Source organism: Corvus cornix, chromosome 17, assembly GCF_000738735.6.
Source record: "Corvus cornix cornix isolate S_Up_H32 chromosome 17, ASM73873v5, whole genome shotgun sequence".
In the NCBI taxonomy this organism is placed as follows: Eukaryota; Metazoa; Chordata; class Aves; order Passeriformes; family Corvidae; genus Corvus; species Corvus cornix.
Genome location: NC_046346.1, coordinates 4,996,798 through 5,015,576, shown reverse-complemented (window position 1 = coordinate 5,015,576; position 18,779 = coordinate 4,996,798). Strand labels below are relative to the sequence as shown.

General features: G+C 58.9%; 1 protein-coding gene across 1 annotated transcript in view; it reads left to right on the top strand.

The window, feature by feature from the left end:
• The window catches only part of HMCN2 (hemicentin 2), a 32,967-nt gene continuing 14,188 nt past the window's right edge, over positions 1–18,779 (top strand). Inside the window, exons 1-39 of the mRNA XM_039561936.1 lie at positions 1–407; positions 1,334–1,404; positions 2,303–2,461; positions 2,674–2,796; positions 2,882–3,053; positions 3,371–3,477; positions 3,686–3,806; positions 3,902–4,174; positions 4,317–4,461; positions 4,742–4,863; positions 4,953–5,225; positions 5,329–5,470; positions 6,020–6,147; positions 6,308–6,421; positions 6,552–6,701; positions 7,349–7,543; positions 7,748–7,843; positions 8,200–8,324; positions 8,603–8,747; positions 8,873–8,985; positions 9,241–9,397; positions 9,571–9,733; positions 11,012–11,139; positions 11,265–11,373; positions 11,647–11,816; positions 12,374–12,469; positions 12,553–12,729; positions 13,773–13,892; positions 14,061–14,222; positions 14,431–14,712; positions 15,274–15,441; positions 15,604–15,717; positions 15,901–15,987; positions 16,509–16,694; positions 17,088–17,255; positions 17,637–17,750; positions 17,852–17,994; positions 18,148–18,298; positions 18,493–18,711. Of these exons, the coding sequence (XP_039417870.1) occupies positions 179–407; positions 1,334–1,404; positions 2,303–2,461; positions 2,674–2,796; positions 2,882–3,053; positions 3,371–3,477; positions 3,686–3,806; positions 3,902–4,174; positions 4,317–4,461; positions 4,742–4,863; positions 4,953–5,225; positions 5,329–5,470; positions 6,020–6,147; positions 6,308–6,421; positions 6,552–6,701; positions 7,349–7,543; positions 7,748–7,843; positions 8,200–8,324; positions 8,603–8,747; positions 8,873–8,985; positions 9,241–9,397; positions 9,571–9,733; positions 11,012–11,139; positions 11,265–11,373; positions 11,647–11,816; positions 12,374–12,469; positions 12,553–12,729; positions 13,773–13,892; positions 14,061–14,222; positions 14,431–14,712; positions 15,274–15,441; positions 15,604–15,717; positions 15,901–15,987; positions 16,509–16,694; positions 17,088–17,255; positions 17,637–17,750; positions 17,852–17,994; positions 18,148–18,298; positions 18,493–18,711 (5,917 nt within the window). The 5' untranslated portion in view covers positions 1–178. The remainder of the gene's footprint in view (positions 408–1,333; positions 1,405–2,302; positions 2,462–2,673; positions 2,797–2,881; positions 3,054–3,370; positions 3,478–3,685; positions 3,807–3,901; positions 4,175–4,316; positions 4,462–4,741; positions 4,864–4,952; positions 5,226–5,328; positions 5,471–6,019; positions 6,148–6,307; positions 6,422–6,551; positions 6,702–7,348; positions 7,544–7,747; positions 7,844–8,199; positions 8,325–8,602; positions 8,748–8,872; positions 8,986–9,240; positions 9,398–9,570; positions 9,734–11,011; positions 11,140–11,264; positions 11,374–11,646; positions 11,817–12,373; positions 12,470–12,552; positions 12,730–13,772; positions 13,893–14,060; positions 14,223–14,430; positions 14,713–15,273; positions 15,442–15,603; positions 15,718–15,900; positions 15,988–16,508; positions 16,695–17,087; positions 17,256–17,636; positions 17,751–17,851; positions 17,995–18,147; positions 18,299–18,492; positions 18,712–18,779) is intronic.

Sequence of the window (18,779 nt, the reverse complement as noted above, 5' to 3'; positions counted from 1 at the left end):
AGGAGCAGGTCCGCAGCTGCGGAGGGCTGGGCGTTCCCTGCCCGGGGTCCCTTCTCCGTCCCCGCCGCGAGTGGCCGCTTGCACACCGTGTCCCTCCCTGGTGTGGGGACGGTGCCCGGGGGAAGGGCCAGGACAAGGACACAAGGGGTGTTCCTGGCACCCGAGAGCTTCCCCCACGATGCCACCCCACGGAGGGGTGTTTGTGGGTCTCTGGATGCTGCTGGCCCCCAGTCTGGCCGAGAGCCCCCCAGGGTGGGCCACTCTTGCCTTTGTCTTCGATGTCACCGGCTCCATGTACGACGACCTGGTGCAGGTGATGGACGGGGCCTCGCGCATCCTGGAGCGGACGCTCAGCAGGAGCACGAAGCCCATCAGCAACTACGCTCTGGTGCCCTTCCATGACCCAGGTACGTCTGGGACAGGGTGAGGACATGTGTCCTGGCAGGGGTGGGGCTGTGGGGAGCTGGGCTGCAGTTCCAGTCCGGTCTGGGTCTGAAACATGCACTCCGTAAGTGCTTGCACTGCCCCTTCTCCCTGTTTTTAATGCCCTGGTGGCTGCTGGGATGGGGATGGCACTTCAAGAGCTGGGAGCTGGGCTGGGGCTCCTGTCCCCAAGCTGCTCTGTGGGCACAAGGTGGGCTATTTCCACCGTATTAATCCCAGGGGTGCTGACACTTCATTGTGGGTGGCTCTTCCCCTTCCATCCCGTTCTAATCTCCCCGGAGTGCTCACGGTGGGTATTTCTGTTCAAGTCCACAACGTGCTTCCAGGTCACCTCAATAAAAGCTCCACTTGCTAGAGGCTTTGGTAACTCTCTGTGATACCAGAATAATTTCTTTCTGCCCTGTCTTTGTCTTCCTTTGTGCACACCCATACAAGGGCAGCTGTTCCCCAAAAGAGCCCTGGCCTCCTACAAGGACAGCGGGACCCAAGCTTTATTTTCAGCAGAAACACTGGGTTGAATGAAAACCTTTGGAGCCAGACAGGGAAGGAGGCAGAGGCAGTGAATCGATTCCTGCATCCCTTTGCTGGGAGCCTCCCCCAGTAGAAAACAGCACTGGGTTTGCAGCTCGCCCTGGCTGGGACCACCCAGTGTGTCGGGAGAAATTCCTGGGCATAGGAATGGTTTGCCCAAGTGCTCACAGTACGGGCACAGGGGGGTGGTGTGCCCAAACCCAATTCTCTCCTGGTGCCAAGCCAGGGTAGATGCTGGACTCCGAGTCTCAGGTGTTTGAGGCAGGGCAGGTGCCAGGAGTGCCGGCAGCGTGGGTGGCACCGAAGGAAGCTGGTGCTGGGTCAGGGGGCTGAGGTGGTGGTGTCTGTGTGCTTGCAGAGGTGGGACCTGTCACCCTCACCACGGATCCCCAGCTCTTCCAGCAGCGCCTGCGGGAGCTCCATGTCCAGGTAGGCATCCTCAGCCCCATGGCGCTCTGCCAGGCCTGCCTTGGTGCCTGGCCCATGGCACTTGGGGGACAGCCTGGCACTGCATGGTGCAATCCCTGCATCCCCCAGGAGTGTGGTGGGGGTTCAGGCTGAGCCAGACTGGCGGGGGGCTGTGCAGGGGGTGGGAGTGGAGAGGATGGGTAATGCTGCTGCAACAGTGTCCCCGAGTCCTGCAACAGGGCAGAGAATTCTCAGTCCACAGCTCTTGTCCCTAGGAGAGATACTGCTCCCAGGAGATTTTGCAAAGACTCTCCATGAAACCAAAAATCTCCCCTTCTAGAAGCAGTGCTTGATAATTGAGTTTTGAAATTTTTTTTTTAAATTATTTCATCTGTTTTCTGCCAGCCAAAATGTTCCCTGGGAGCTTAACCCTGCTTTATCCATCCCCACTCTTGCCCTGCCTCCAGTGAATTGCTAAATCCCTGTGGCGTTTCCCTTCAATGCAGCTGTTTTGGCAGGAGGTGTAACGCCGAGGCTGCAAATGGTTTCCCAGCCCTTTGGGGTGCCAAGCCCTGGGAAAGTGGGAGCTGGTCCTTTCTGTGGCTTCCCTGGGCTGGCTGGTTCTTCAGCCACAGGGGCGGGCACAAATGTGCCCACTAAAGGTATTTGTGGGAAACCAGTGGCTTCTGTGAGCATGGATCCCCAAAGGGGTGGTTTAATTATCATTGTTAGTGAGACAGGGCCGGGTATGTGCAGGGGTCTGTCCTGAGTGTCCCTGCAGATTCATCCCGCTGCTCTGGCCTGACTCCAGCAAAATGGGGTAGTTCCTCCCTGTGAGCACCCCCTGGGTGGAATCCTGCCGGGAGCTGAGCACTGGGTGGCTCGGTGCCTGTGCCACGTCCCTGGCTGTGTCCCTCAGGGTGGGGGGGACTGCCCGGAGATGAGCGTGGGAGCCATCAGGGTGGCCGTGGAGATCTCGCATCCCGGCTCCTTCGTTTACGTCTTCTCGGATGCTCGGGCCAAGGACTACGAGCAGCAGGAGGAGCTGCTGCGGCTGCTGCAGCACAAGCAGAGCCAGGTGAGCGGCCCTGGCGCTGCCCGCAGGGCTCCTGCGACAGCGGCTCGGGGGATGCTGCAGCAGCAGCGCATCAGTGAGGCGCAGCGATAAAACCCCTGGGCTGGGGGCAGTTGCATCCCCCGGGCCGATCCGATGTACTGGGATGCTGGTGGATGCCGGCTGTGTCCCCTCCCGTGGCTGTGTGGGGTGTCACGGGGCCGTGGCTGTGGCAGGTGGTGTTTGTGCTGACGGGGGACTGCGGGGACAGGAGCCACCCCGGGTACCGCGTGTACGAGCGCATCGCTGCCACCAGCTCCGGGCAGATCTTCCACCTGGACAAGCAGCAGGTGACAGAGGTGAGTGGGGAGACCTGGCCCCTTGTGCTGAAGTGAGGCCGTGCTTGTCAGTGAGGGGAGATCCAGGTTTAATCCTCACCTCCAGGTGCTGAAGTGGGTGGAAGAGGCCATCCAGGCTTCCAAGGTCCACCTGCTGTCCACAGACCATGAGGATGGTGGGGAGAACACGTGGCAGGTCCCCTTTGACCCCAGCCTGAAGGAGGTCACCATCTCCTTGAGCGGCCCTGCCCCAAGGATCAAGGTCCAGGATCCAGCAGGTAGGAGCCCAGGGGAGAGGGACAACAAGAGGGGGGTGATGTTGTGCCTCTCAGAAAGACCTCAGGTGAGGACAAGCAGGAAGGGGTTCACCAAACCCTGCCCTAAAACTCAAATGAAAAGGTGGAGCTACAAAGCCCTCAGTAAACAACAGCACATCTCCCTGCTCCCCTCCCAGTTTGGCTTTGCCTCTGGCTTTGAGGGTTTTCCCTGCTGCCTTGGCTGTGAGCTGTGATGCGTTCTGCTCTGCCCTGAGCTGTTGCAGGAACCAGGGGATAGACCTGGGTTTCCCATCTGGGACATTCACTTACTGTTACAGGAAAGGTCCTGGAGAAAGGCCGAGGTCTGAAGGAGCTGCTCAGCATCCCCAACTCAGCCATGGTGGTGGCCGTGGAGCCCTACGAGCCAGGGACGTGGCTGGTCACGGTAGGCTGGTGGCAGACCTGCACATCCTCTGCCTTTCCCTGATGGATATTTAGCTTGCCAGGCTTTTCCAGGTGTGGGCTTTCCCCATCCATCTCCAGCCAGGCAGAGGATGTGTGAGCAGGCTGGAAGGGGCTGGCTGCAACCTCCTCCCTTCCCACCTCCTCTCCCTTCCCCTGCCCTCAGCACTTGCCTCTCAATCTGCTTCCAGACCCGGAGCAGTGGCCGCCACTCGCTGAGGATCACGGGCATCAGCGATGTTAATTTTCAAGCCAGCTTCTCCACTCAGCCAGAGTTTGACACCAGCCAGCCCAGAGAGCGGCCGGTGCAGGGTGAGGGGTGGTGCTGCCCACGGGGCTGGGTGCTGCACCTGGGCGTTTTGCAGCCAGGAATGTTCCTGGTGGTTTTTTCTCTCCCCGCTTTCCAGGTCTGCCCATCTCCGTGCTGGTGAACTGCACTGGTCTGAGGCCGCCTGGGCGCCTGCAGGAGATTGAGCTCTTCAACACCTCGGGCCACGTCCTCCTCTCACTGCCCGCGCGTCCCCTCTCCAACTCCTCCTCCAGCTCCACCCCGCAGCTCTGGGTGGGTTCACCGCTCTGGGTCCCCCCGGGTGACTTCCTACTGAAGGTGAAGGGTGAAGATGCCCAGGGCCACCCCCTGCACCGCCTCTCAGGGGTCACCTACACCAGCGTGGTGCCTGGTGAGTGGAACCTGCGGGTGCTGAGCAGGGACCAGAGGCTCCAGCACTGCCTCTGCTTTGGTTTCTCCTTGGTCATCCTGCTTCCCAGTGCAGCTCCCAGTGAGCTTCCAAGGAGTGTTTATACATCTGCACATCCTTCCAGGTCTGCCTAAAGTGAATATCTCCAGCAAGATCCAGGCTTACAACCGTGAGCCACAGCTCATCTCCTGCTCTGCACAGAGTGAGGTCCCTTTCCGCCTGCAGCTCAGCCGCGGCGGGATGAAGCTCAGGGAAGAGCAGCTCTTCAGGTGAGCCTCTGGTATGGCCCAGTTAGCCCCAGGAGGGACCCATGTGGGCAGCAACAGCCCCTGAGCTGTGCCAGCCAGGGGGATGCTGTGTGCTGGCTGGGTGCCTTCAGGTTCTGAGCATTCCAAAAGGAAAATTCCAAGGGACAGGTCTGCAGCAAGTGGGGATGCACCTTTTTGCCTGACTCAGATGAAAAAAAGGTCCCAGGGAGTAGGATTAGGATGGTGGCATGGCAGACCCAAGGTGGGAGTGATCCATAGTTTCATCTCTCCCTTTTTGCAGGATTTCAGGGAACATCAGCTGGTTGATCCCTGCAGTGTCCGAGAGTGACGAAGGGTTTTACGAGTGCACGGCCACAAGCAAGGTCGGAGTGACACGGGCTCGTGCCTATGTCTCTGTCTCAGGTGGGGGCTGCTCGTGCCAAGCCTTAGAGACCTTTCCATGCCCGTGCCTGGGCACGGGCTCCTCTCACCCAGGCATCCCGTGTTTGTAGAGCCACCACCGCGTCTCATCGCCCCAGGCAACATCACGGCTTCACCGGGCCAAGATGTGGTCATGTCCTGCATGGTTCTGGGGGATGTGCCCTACAACCTGACGTGGCGCTGGGACGGGAAGGCGGCACAGCCAGGGGACGGCCGGACCCGGCTGCTGCAGAACCACTCTCTGGAGATCAGCCACGTGCAGCCGGGGGACGGGGGCCTGTACGAGTGTGTGGCACAGAGTGCCCATGGCACTGCCACCGCCTCGCTGTGGCTCTTCATCCAGGGTAGGCTTTGCTCCCGTGTGGGACCCTGGCCGGGGGATATTTTGCCCTGTGGGCGGGTGGTGAATGGCACGTGGGGGCTGAGCCCTGCTCCAACCCCGTGCAGAGGCGCCGTGGGTGAAGGTGGACCCCAGTCCCCAGCGTTTCAGCAGGGGCCAGGAGCTGCGGCTGAACTGCACGGCCGGGGGCTACCCCCCGCCCCACACCACCTGGAAGCGCTGGGGCTGGGCACTGCAGCAGGATGAGAGGTAACCCCTGGGGACCCGGGAGCCTCCATCCTGCCTGTCCCGCAGGGATGGTGCTCCCCTCGCAGGGATGTACAGGCTGAAGGAGGGAGGCTTGGGGCTGCCATAGCTCTGGAGAGAGGGAAGCATTGCAGTATCCCAGCCCAGGCTCCTGAGATGCTTGGCATGCTGCCGGCCTTCATTGTCTGTATTTATTTTTAAGCAGTCCTGCCTTATCCAGGTCACCGTTCCCGCTTTGCACACCTGGTGTGAGCTCAAGTCTCAAAATACTCCTTGTACTTCCCCTTAATTTCTTCTGCTTTTTGCCTTTTAACTCCTGCCTGTGTCAGGCTGTGAGTGCCAGAGTTGACTTTCAAGATGAAAAAGCCCAATTCTCAGTGCTTTTCCCTGGTTCAAAGCAAAGTCCTGCCCTGCAGCAGCTTGCTCTAAGTGCTGACCCACATCCACCACATGCCCAGCATGGCCTGAAGCCTGCTCATTTATATCAACACATTTTCCATCACCCCTGTTTTCGCAGGCCTCATTTCTCCCTTTCTCTCCCATTTGCTGCAGGGTTTTCAGAGATGCTGAGGGTACCCTGCACATCAGGTCTGCTGTCCCAGAGGATGCAGGGAATTACAGCTGCTACGCCGGCAGCACACTGGGCTGGGATGAGCAAGTGATCACCCTGGAGTTCACTGGTACCTGCTCCCTGCTCGCTGGCAGCGCACTGGAAATGGGGCTGTGTGTGATAAAGGGTGGGGTGGGACAACTCCCAGGGCTCTGGGGTCCCCTCGGGCTGGATGGCACCGCACCCAGCGTGGCAGAGAGTGACCAAAGACCTCTCTCCCTGTGACACAGAACCTCCTGCCATCCTGGCAGTGACGCCCAGCCTGAAGGTGCTGGTGGGAGAAGATGTGACCCTGGAGTGCTGGGTTTCAGGGGCACCCCCACCCCGCATCGTGTGGTACAAAGGTGAGACTGGCAGCACGCACTGGCACCCCACCGCTGCCCCGCAGGGCCATCACACGTGGTGTCCCCTGCTGTGCCATCAGGAGGGGCCCACAGAGGCACGTGGGGTGCTGATGTGGGGGTCTCGGGGCAGGGGAGCAGGCGATGGCGGCGTTCCCAGCGGGCACGCAGCGCGCGGTGCTGCGGCTGCAGGCGGTGCGCCAGGAGGACGCCGGGCGCTACGACTGCGAGGCCCTCGGCGAGGCCGGCGTCGCCCTCGACAGCACCGTGCTGCACGTGGGGTGTAAGTCCTGTTGGGTCCTACTGAGTGCTCGAGCCTGTTCCACAGCTCTCCTTTCTGGCTCAGCTCCCACTTGCTGCTTCCCAAGTCTCCCGGGCTACCCAGCAGGGAGGTGTTGGTGCTTGGTACAAACAGGAGGAAGCCTGGCAGGGTTTCCAAGCTTTGGGGAGATGCAGGAGGCTCAACAAGTGGCAAAAGATAAGGCAGTTATTACATGGGGACATGAGGGCTTGGGATGCAACTGGGGATGCAAAGTGCAATCAGTGGGATTAGGCAGAGGTGTGGGCTGACTTCTGTGGGCCTGAAAATCCAGGTGCTCGGGGCTTTCTGCTGGAGGCAGAAGGAATGAAAGAGCATGAGGAGGAGGAGGGATGGCTCTGTGTTGAGGGCACCAGGGTTTAAAGCAGTTAAAGATAGAAAAGTGCAAGAGATTTCGCTGACCCAGAGGGTGATGAGTGTAACTGGAAGGGATGGAAACTGCGACGGCTCTGACAGCTTTGGAAAAGCACCAAATGCTTCAAGTCAGTCTCGTAACTTGTCAGGGCACCTGGCTCATTGGTTTTGCAGCCCATTCCTTCTCCAGGCTCAGCTGTGGGGAAGCTGGGATACTGAACCTGCCTGAGCCCCTTCTCTGCTGCTCTCTCCTCCAGCTGCCCCTCACTTTCCTGAGCCCCTGGGTGACACGGAGGTCAAGGTTGGGGAGAGTGTGAGCCTGCTGTGCCATGCCGAGGGATCTCCCCTGCCACACGTCACCTGGTCCCGGCAGGACGGGAAGCCCATGGTGGGCTGGCAGGGACCATGGGGTGTTTCCAGCCAGTTGGAGGCTGCCCAGCTCCTCATCGACAGTAAGAGCTGAGTGTGCACGCATTTATTTGTGCTTTTAACTTGTGCAAGCTTAGCTGTGCTGTAACAGCCTGCAAGCCTCCAGCGCTGCGGGGTCTGTTCCCACTGGAGATGGTGGTGGGGTAGGGGAGGGTGGTCCCTGTCCTGGAGCTTGCTCCAGGCTCTCCAGCCCCACCAGGCTGAGGCTTCTCCCCACTGTGCTCCAGGTGCCTCGCTGGATGACCAAGGCACCTACATCTGTGAAGCCCAGAATGAGTTTGGGAAAATCCACGCAGAGGTCAAGCTCACAGTCACCGGACAGGGTTTGTTTTTCCGTGCTTTGGTTGGTGAATCGATCCCAGCTGTTCTGGCAGTGAGTGAGTGAGTGGCAGACCCGAGCAGCTGTCTCTGGTCCTGAGCTGGCCACAGTGAATGCTCAGCAACCCCAGGGCAGGGTTTGGGCAATGCCCTTCCCAGCCCTCTTTGGCTTCATACGCTGACATGGACCCAAACTGCAGCCAATATCCCCAAATTCCTGGGGGAGTGGAGTATCTGAGCTGGCTTCTGCTGAGCCAGGATCCGGACCCCAGAAGAAAGATGATCTAGATCTGTTCTCCTGAGTGTTCCTGACCAGTTTATCACTGATTAATACTGGTTCCCGTTCCCCTCTTTCAAGCAGCCCCAGAAATAGCTCTTGCATCCCCCGTGGTCCGTGTGCTCCCAGGCCAGCCCGTGTCGCTGCCCTGTGTGATCCTGGCTGGGAGCCCGTTCCCAGCTCGCCGCTGGCTGAAGGATGGGCAGATGGTGAGATTTCCATGCCCGCTGGGATGGTGGGTGTGTGGAGGGATACCTACCCTGTGGTGAGGGCTTCGCTGCAGGATGGATCCCCCAACCTGTGGGGCCAAAGCTGCTGGTGAAAGAATCCAAGGCAGCATTTGTGTTGGGAGGGCAACATGGGTTTATCTCCACATCCGGATGTTCCTGTTGCTCAAAGATTCATTTCTGGATGTGCCCCAAAGACACGGATATGTTGTTGTTTGACCCCCCATCTGTCCTGCTTTCTGCTCTCTGCCCGTGTCCAGGTGGCCCCAGGTGACCACTACTCCATCCGGGCTGACGGGAGCCTGCACGTGGACCAGGCATCGCAGGGGGATGCAGGGACCTTCACCTGTGAGGTGACCAACGCCCTCAGCTCACACAGGCAGGACGTGTCCCTGGTCATCCACGGTGAGTGTCGGGGAGCTGCGTGTCCCCGCTCAGCAGTGACATGGGGCAGGTGCTCTCTCTGCTCTGCTCTCTGCGGTGGACATGGCCCTGGTCATGCAGGATGAGGGGCTTCTCTTCCTTCCCAGTTCCTCCCAGCATTGAGCCTGGCCCTGTCCTCGTCACTGCCACCGAGGGAGCAGCTGTCACCCTGCAGTGCAATGCCACCGGCGTGCCCCCCCCTGCTGTCACCTGGGCAAAGGTAGGTGACAGGGACAGGCCGACTGCTGTGCCCCTGCCAGCCAGGCTGGGGCCACCCCCGGGTTCAGGGTAACGTGTTTGAAGCGAGTGTAGCTCCCCAGTGTGGCTGTGGCTGCCTTGGCAGGTGGCACCAAGTGCCCTGGGAAGCTGGGACCAGGGCATGGCTTGCTCTGATGGTCCCGAGCCCTCTTCTTGCCTTTGGGATGCTCAGCTCGTGGGAGAATCTCTGCCTTCCTCCCTTCCCTTTCTTCTGTAGGGCACGGAGCCCATTTCACTGAGCCCACACTACCACCTTGACCCCAATGGGACCCTCCTGATCCCTTCACCATCCCCTGGGGATGCTGGCACCTACTTCTGCACAGCCACCAATGCAGCAGGGTTCTCCAGCCGGGAGATGCAGCTCTCTGTCAGCAGTGAGTGCTCAGGACAGCTCCAGAGGGGACTGGCAGGGAGAGCATGACCTGGGAACACTCCTGGCTTCCTTGAAGCACCTGTCCAGATGGGTTTACAGGATGGGAAGAGAGGTGATGAGGGCTGTGGGGCACCTGAAGGGTCCCTGCACCAGCTGCGCTCCCTCTCCATCCAGCAAAGCCCAGGATCAGTGTGAACGGATCACAGGAATCAGACCCTGTCACCATCCTGGCTGTGCTGGGGCAGGAGACCACGCTGCCCTGCGAGGTTCAAGGAAATCCCCCTCCCCTGGTGGTGTGGAGCCGGGAGCAGCAGCCACTGCCTCTCACCACCACGAGGTAAGGAGGGTTGTGGGTGCTGGGGGCCACAATCTCCTGGCATTTTCAGAGGGATGTCAGGTCCATGAAAGGACTCAGCTGCTTGGCAGGGAGATGTGAAGGGCACCCCTGTCACCCCGTGGCCAATGCTCAATGCAGGAGCTGAGGCAGCCAAGCAGTACAGCATTAGCTCTGCTCTCCTTGGAGAGCACCAGGCTTTTTTCCATCTTCCAAACATCTGCTGGGACCAAACAGCTGCTTCCAACTCTTCATGTGCCTACCCTGGACACAGGGCTGGGGTTGGGAAGTAAAGGCAGCTCCAGTGCAGCTCCTCACCCTGCTGTCCATCTGCCTTCGTGCACATTCCTGCCTTGTGCCGTCATAAGGTCAAGGATGTGCCTGGGGATGGTGGATCCCTGTGGGAAGTGTTGGACCAGGGCTTGATGCTGGGATGAGGTCTGGCACAAATGCAGCTTTTAGCCCGGCAGTGGCTTTGTCTGCACTGGAATGTGGGGTTTTAGGCTAGATTTGTTCCAGTGAGTGCCTTCTGGAGGGACAAATCAGTTTGTTGCTGGTGTTGAAGCTGATGGCAGCCACGAGACAGTCATTTAATGTGATTTGATGGGAGAAGATAAACACATATCCAGCAATTCTCCAGGTTATCCGGTGTCTTGGTCTTCCAATGCTTTCTCAGCACATTAGGGATTCCCTTCCAGCAGAGTGCTAAAGCCCCAGGCCCCAGTCTTGGGGTTAAGCACTTCTTTCCCTGTACCTGAGGATTGCTGTAGGAAGCAGGAAGGCATCTTGGTTTTGCTCTTCTTGGGGGATGTGCTGCCTTGTTGTTCATGTCTAGTTTGCCATGGCTCTTCCTCGCTGACCTGTGCTGCTCCCCACATCTCAGCTGGCTTGTCCATGCTGGGTGATTTATGGGAGCACATGAGGAGGAATCTGCAGCCGTGGGCTGAGATGATGTTATGTCTGTGGAGCACAGATGAGGCTGGGAATGAGCGTGTGGCCAGCTCCAGCTGCAGGGACTGTGCTCTGGGGGACCCTTGTCTTCCTTCACCCCCCTGGGCTCATGTGCTGCCTCGTGCTGAGCTTGTGCAGGGGCTGAGCAAAGGGGATTTGCCCCCCTGGGCAGCTCTGCCTCCCTCTTTGAGTGAGAGGTGGCTCTGGTGACCTTTTCTTGGCTGTCCCAAGGTGACAGTGAGCTCTCAGCCCTTAGCTCCTGCTCAGGGTTAGGTGATGGATGACATGGCTGTTCTTCCCATCCAGCTTTTCTGTTTCTTCTCCCCCAAGGTACAGTGTCCTCCCTTCAGGATCCCTCCACCTGGCCGAGCCCCAGGTGACAGACACCGGCCTCTACACCTGCACGGCCACGAACGCCGCGGGGAGCGCCTCGCTCAGCTACAGCCTGCACGTCCAAGGTTCAAACACCCCTCCAGGGCTTCCTGTACTGCTGGGGTCCTGCACCTCCAAGTCCCTGGCTGCTCTCACATCCCTGTGCCAGGGTCTGAGGGTGGTCCCAGCCTGAGGTCCCCTGTCCCCCCAGCACCCCCCCAGCTGTGGATTGGACATGGGGAAAGCCACCTGACGGCTGTTGCCAACACCTCCCTGAGGATTCACTGTCACGCCATGGGCATCCCCCCACCCCAGATCCAGTGAGTGCTGCCGAGGGGTGGGTGCTGCCTGTGTTCCCAGGATGGGTGGTAGGAGCCTCTGGCATGGGGTGTTCCTTAGGGTGGGAGGCATCCATTCCTTCTCCTTGTCTGTGGTGCCCTCTGCTCAACAACCTGGGCACTGTCAGCCCCATTCCAGGTGACAAGGGGACAGACCTTGCTGCCAGCACCCAAGTTCACCCCTTTAATGTGTAGAGATGGGGTGGGTGGTGGCAGGACAGACCAAGGACTTGCTGCCTGTCCCCTTCCTCACAGGTGGCTGAAGGATGGGCACCCGCTGGATGGGCAGGATGGTGTGGTGGTGTCCGAGGATGGTGGGACTCTGCTGGTCACCAGAGTGGGGCTTGGTCACGAAGGGCTCTACGTCTGCCAGGGCAGCAGCTGGGCAGGGCTGGCCCAGGCAGAGGTGCAGGTTTCAGTGCATGGTGAGAGCAGCATCTGGGGTGAGACCCGCTATCCAGCCCATGTGTTGCGAAGAATGTGGCTGGCCAAAGGGGTGGGAGTTCTTGGCCCGAATTTTTGGTAGGTACAGGGTCACTGGCTTGATCTCTTGGGATCTTGTCCTTTGTTGATGAGGCTGAGAGCTGATGGCCACTGGCACCACAGCAAATCCTTGACTGCTGTTTCCTGGTGGAGGGTCCTCCCCCAGCCCCATTTCCCCTCCACCAGCAGGAAGTGACTCTGAAAGTGCCGGGTGAGAAACCAGGCAGGGAGGGGAAATTCCTACCTGGAAAGGATGAATGTCTCATTGGGGCAGGGAACAAACCTCTGGCTGGCTTGGGGAGCAGTGGTGGCACCACGGGGTGATGTGGTCCCCTCCCAGAGCAGGGACCGAGCTGTGGCCCTCGGCTGCTGCTCTGCCAGGACTCGGTGCGTGCCGAGAGCCACCGGTGAGCCTGGCTGTGCCCCAGGGCCCTGCGCCGTGGTGGCTGCAGACAGCCCGGGTCACACAGAGCCCGTGACAGTGGGTGCTGGGTTGCAGTGCCCCCAAACATCGAACCCAGCGCGGTGGATCTGGCCATCCCGGAGAACGGCACGGCATCCCTGGAATGCCTGGCCTCGGGGCTGCCGGCTCCCGGTGAGTCAGTCCTGCCGCTCAGCTCTTGCTCGTGAATCCCAGCAGCATCGCTCCTCACAGCTCGGCTCTCTGCTTCCCTCCAGGCATCACCTGGTACAAGGGACACGAGCAGCTCTCGGCCGGAGCAGGTGTGACCCTGTCCAGGGATGGGAAGCGCCTGGAGATCCCACGTGCCCGACTCTCTGATGCAGGCAGCTACCGCTGCGTGGCCTCCAGCGTGGCCGGCGTGGCTGAGCTCTGGTACAGCCTGCAGGTCACTGGTGAGTGCAGCCTGAGAGGTGGGGGCTTCCCCTCTGGAATATCTCGTGTGAGCGTGGGACCAGTGGGGCTGTCCCAGCCCTCAGGACACATCCTGGAAGATGGGTCTAGCAGACCCCTGTCCTCTGCCCCATTTGCAATTCCAGTCATGAAATCCCCTGTGTTCATCCCAAATGATGTCCTGGAAAGCTGTGGCCCCATGGATGGGTAGTGCCAGGTCCTCATTATGGGATCACCTACCCACCCTGTCCCTTTTGCACTCTGTGTGTCTGGTGACGTTTCTGTCCCCCTGGACTCAGTGGAGTCAGTGGTGACTCCTGGGCTGCTGCCAAGACAGGCACTGGACACTTTTTCTCACTTAATCCAAGCATGCCTGCAGCTTCCCAAACCATTCAGCATGTCCACAGCACCGGGGGCTGAGCCAGGGTCTGGCTTTTCTCAGGGATGCTCTGGGCCATTTGGTGGAAGTCCTGCAGGCAGGTGGCCAGGGAGTGGAGAAGATCCAGTTCTCCTGGTCGGGGCTTGTTCCTGCAATCTCTTCCCAGGGAAATGTTTGCACGTCTGCTGTCCTGGCTCGGGTGGATTGTTTGGGTTCTTCTGTTTTTGTTTTTCAAGGGTTTCTGGGTGTTGGGGTTTTTCTTCTCCAAACTGATATCCCTCATGGGAAGGAGTTACCATTTTCCAGCCAGCTGTATTTATGAGCAGCTGAGAACAGCATCTGATAATGGAAAGAGTTGGGTAACCTTCTCAGTGGGCAGGGCTGCCAAATAAGCTCTGTCTGGCCAACCTGACCTTGGCCTGCTTGTGGGATGCTTGGTCATCCTCTGCTGTTGGCCACGTGCAATTAAAAGCATCCCTCGCTTGGCTGGAGAGACAAGATTATTGTTTCCATGTGAAGCCAGGGCAGGGGAGGGTCAGTGTTTTCTTTTGTGGCAGCCAGCAGGGCTGCAGGGGGTGTTATCCAGCAGGATGGAGCTCCAGTGAGGAGCTCCCCTTCTTCTCTTGTCTGATGTCATCATCTGAGCTGCTCCTCTCATCCCTGCAGTGCCTCCATCCTTCTCCTCGGCAGAGCCCGAGGCCATGTCTGTGCTGGAGGGACAATCTGTCCAGCTGGCCTGCGAGTGCCATGGGATCCCCCTGCCCACCCTGAGCTGGTGGAAGGACGGTAGGGCCCTGTTCCTCAGCCCCATTTCTCCCCTCATCACTTGTGTTGACCCAGCTCTTGATCTCCTTGGAGCAAGGAGCACATTTTGTTGAGCAGTATCCAGCTTCTGGGTGGGAATTTGTCCTGCTGGGAGCCTAAGGGGAAGCTGCTCTCCCCTTCCCTGGGCAGGTGAGCCCCTCTCCACCCAGCCAGGGAGCCCAAAGCTGGTGTCCCCAGGAGGGAACATGGTGTACATGGAGAAGGTACAGCTGCTGGACAAGGGGACGTACACCTGCGAGTGCAAGAATGCTGCTGGCAGCAGCAGCAAGGAGCATCACCTGGAGGTGCATGGTGAGTGTGGGGGACCAGAGACCTGTGGGGGTGGGTGGAGGTGTTGTGACCTCTCTCAGTGCAAGGTCCAGATGGACCCGAAGCCGTTGCCTGGTGCCTTGGGTATCTTGGAAGGGGTGCTGCTACCTGGGCCAGCTTTGCCCCCCACTTGTGCACGGCTGAGGGAGTTGCTGCACATCCCCTCCACCCTGTGTCCCTCTGCCCACAGCACTGCCAAGGGTCCAGGGCAGCAGCAAAGCCCCGAGGAAGGTTTCTGTCATCAAGGGTGGCGAGACAGTCCTGGAGTGCGAGGCCATGGGGACACCACCACCCTGGGTGACGTGGGTGAAGGATGGGCAGCCTGTGGCCAGTGGGGACGGGCTCCTGCTTACAGAGCAAGGGAGGCGGCTGCACATCTCCAGGGCAGAGGTGGCCCACGCAGGACACTACACTTGCCTGGTGGCCAACGCAGAGGGGCAGGAACAGAGGGAGTTTGATGTTTTGGTGCATGGTAAGGATGTGGGATGGGGCTGGTGGCTGGGGTGGATGCAGGCAGGACCAGGAGGGTGGTGATGTGGAGCAACCTGACGTGGAGTAGATGTTGGACAATCCAGTGTGTAGAAGGTCTCAGGGTCAGCAGGGTTATGCTTCAGGAACAGCTGCAGAACTGGGCCCATCAGCTGCAGAACTGGGTCCCTCAGGTGGGAGTTTCTTTACAGAGCCATCACATACAAAGTCCTCTACTACCCAAAGACTTGAGGAAACCTCATGGGTCAAGGTCACTTGAGCTATAGAAGGTCTGAGGTGGCTCAGGCCGTGTGGCCAGCTCGGTGTGACACCTGTAAGCCGGGGTTCAGGTGTGCAGGTAAGTGGCACACACTCGCTGTGGGTCACCTGTCCCATAACACCTTCAAAGTCACCATCTCCAGGTGATGCTCATGGTCCTGGGCTTGTGTCCTGAAGCTGTACAAAGCAGGAAGGTGGGAAAAGCCAGCTTCACCCAGTTTTCCCCTCTTCACTTTGCTCCTTTGCTGCTTTGCAAGTGGATGTCCATCTTTTTCTGCATCCCCAGTTCCCCCTGAGTTTATTCGAGGATCAGGACTGACAACCAATGTCAGCGTTTCCCTGCAAGGATCCCTGATGCTGACCTGCGAGGCCACCGGCATTCCCGAGCCCACCGTCACCTGGTTCTGGGATGGCTCTCCTGTCACCCCCAGCGAGCACACACACGTGCTTTCAGGTCAGAGGTCTGGGTGCTGCGAGAGATGAGCACTTTGGGAACATGTTTTGCCCCAACACTGATGAGTTCAAACTCATGGTGGAGCTACAGCCCCACAGCAGCACCGCTGGGATGTGCTGGTACCTGGATCAGGGCTCTGAGACCTCTGCTCCATGCTTCCAGGGGGCTGGCTGCTGAGGCTCACCCATGCACAAGCCCAGGATGGTGGTCACTATTCCTGCCTGGCCAGCAACGTAGCTGGGGAGGCCAGGAGGCATTTCCACGTGGAAGTCCTAGGTAAGGAGGGGTCTTCTGTCTGCTGCAGGATTCCTGGTGGGGTTTCAGAGCTCCACCCTTGCAGGAATAGACATGAGTTAAGACTGGACATGCTGGGTGTGCTGGAGTCCTTCGTGCCTTAGGATGTGAGCTCAGAGGCCAAGCTGGCCAGCTGCTGAAGTCACTGGGGGCTTGTGTTCCTAGTTCCTCCCCACATCGAGAACGCGGGTGAAGAAGACACCTTCAAAGTGCCCGAGGGTCACCCTGTCACCTGGTCCTGCCTGGCTTCAGGTGAGCATCGAGTGGGGAAAGGAGGTGGCATGAGCAAGTGGGAGATGGGGCTCAGGGCAGACCTGAGTCTCACTTTGGGGTGTGGAGCAAATGGATGTCTCCAGGCAGAGAGATGAAAACAGCTGAAATCGGCTGCAGAGCTTTTCTTGGGATGGTTCCTGGCTTTGCAGTTGTGCTGTCCGGGAAGCGCTGGGGAGGGGACGCCCACATGGGGAGCCTGTTCCACAATGTAAGCTCCAATTTTTCCCAAATGGAGCTAAAATTCCTCTAATCTCTTTTCTCCTTTAGTGATGGGAATAATTAATCACCTCCCACGCAGGACAGTTCTCTTTCTTCTTGCTGGCTCATCCAGCAGCCTCTAAAATCCAGATCCAGATCATGATAATTCTGATTTGGGATGATGTCCCTGCTTTCCAGAAAAGCTCCGACAGTGACCCCAGCCAGGCTGTGCTCACACATGGAAAAACTTCACACGAAGGCCAAAACCTGTTTTCCATCCCTAAGGATGTTTTCCATCCCAGGCAACCCACAACCTAAGATCACCTGGCTGAAAGACAACCACCCTCTCCCTGGCACCTTCTCCATCTCCCCCGATGGCTCCTTGTTCCACATCCCCCGAGCCTCCCTGGCCGACGCTGGTCGCTACTCCTGCCTAGCCTCCAGCTCTGTGGCAAATCAGACCAAGCACTACCTGCTGGATGTTTTGGGTATGAGCTGCCTTTGGATGGAGGCAGGGTCTCAGGTGTGAGTAGACTTAGAGGGTTTTAATGGCCTGCCCCAGGTAGGTGAGGAGGATCTCTAAGTTCTGTAGCCAAAGCATGGCATGGACCTGTCCCAAAGCCCTTGTGAGACCTCTTGGAGGAGCAGAAAGCACCTGTTTAGTGCAGGATCCATCTCTGATGGTGGCTTGTGGGAAGGGGGAATGTGTCTTCTGGGTCTCTGTGTTTTTGGAGGGCAGCAGGACAGGGCAGAGTCTGAAGGTGGCACATGCGTCAAGTCCAACTCCCTGAGCTTGGATCATGCTCTCTGGTGGGGCGTGAAGTGCTGGGAAGCCTAAGTGGGTGCTAGTGCTGATCTAACACACAACCACGTCTCTGCAGCCAGCCCTACCTTTGCTCGAGATGATGCTGCCACAGAAGAAGTGACAGTGATCATCAACAACCCCATCTCCCTGGTCTGCGAGGCTCTGCCATACCCATCTCCCAACATCACCTGGCTCAAGGACGAGGTTCCTCTCAAAGCATCTAGAAATGTCCTCCTGCTCCCTGGTACCGTGCTGCTGTCCACTGGCTCTGCATGACTGTGGTGGCCCCTTGCTGTGTATGCCTTGGGGAGTGGGAGCGGGATCTTTTCTTGGTCTGGCTGGGGTCCAGCACAGTGGGATGGTGAGAAGTCATCATCCTGCAGGACATGAGGGCTCTGGCCATCAGCTGGATGCTCTTCCAAGTGCTGCATCCTCTGATAATAACTAGAATCTCCTCTGTGCTGGTTTTTATAAGCCTGGGGCTGGGCTCTAGAAGAGCATTAGGCCCCCTCGAGCCAGGCTTGCAGGTGCTCAGCAGGTCCCTTGAGATGCCTTCAGGTGCTGCATGGGGAGAGAGAGCTGTGGCTGTGAGCAGCGACCCTCTCAGGAGACCCCCTTTGCCCAGGTGGCCATGGGCTGCAGATCCTGAATGCCCAGGAGGAGGACACGGGCACCTACAGCTGCGTCGTGGCCAGCGAAGATGGGGAGGCTGTGAAGAACTACGCTGTGAAGGTCCTGGGTGAGGGGGCTCCCCATGTCCTTCCTAACTCCTGCAGTGACCTCACCACTGTAACCAGGCCACTGCTGCTCCCTTTTGCTCCCTTTTGTCTTTCCCCCCAGTTCCTCCTTGGATTGCCAGAGAGGACTCTTTGGGGGAATTTGCCGTGAAAGAGGTGAAAACCAGGGTCAACAGCACAGTGGTGCTGGAGTGTGAGACCTGGGCTGTGCCCGAGCCGACCATCCGGTGGTACAAGGACAAGCAGGTGAGGTCCCAGCTGTGACCAGGGAGAAGCTGCTGGGTTTGGGGACTGTGCCAGCTGGACGGAGTGGGAAGATACCCTTTATATGGCTGGCTGGGCTCTGCCCCACTCCTGGGTGTGTAATACTCCTCCTGCCCTTCTGTTTCTTCTCTGCAGCTCCTGGCAAGCTCTGAACACCTCCAGATCCTCAGTGAAGGGCAGGTCCTTCAGATCCACCCAGCCAGTGTCTCAGATTCGGGGCACTACACCTGCGTGGCCACCAATGCTGTGGGTGAAGATGACAGGGACTTCATCGTGCACGTCCAAGGTGAGCCCAGCCAGCACCCAGAGCAGGGGGTTTCTCAGCAAGGGCAGGGGCCCTCAGGGGTCACTTGTGGGAGGAGAGAAGGGTGAGCAGGAAAAAAGTTTAAGCCTGCTGGAAAACAACATAGCTCCAGCTGTGGTTGCACCGGGGGGTTGATGTCCCCATTCCCCACAGCTGACCACAGCCTGTCCCCGCAGTGCCCCCCATCTTCCAGCAGCAAACAAGCCCCAAAGAAGCTCTTGAGATCTTCTACCGGGAGGAAGATCAGGATGGGGAGGTGACAGAGCACCGACAGGCTGTCCTTGGCCAGCCCACCGCGCTCTACTGCGACACCAGTGCCATCCCACCCCCCCAGCTCACCTGGTACAAGGATGGGGAGCCCCTCTCCCCTGGCCCAGGGGTGCTGATGCTGCAAGGTAATGGGTAATAGGTGTGAACCCCCACTGTGGGGCTTGGGGGTGGTCCTGCAGCAGCTCCGTGGGTT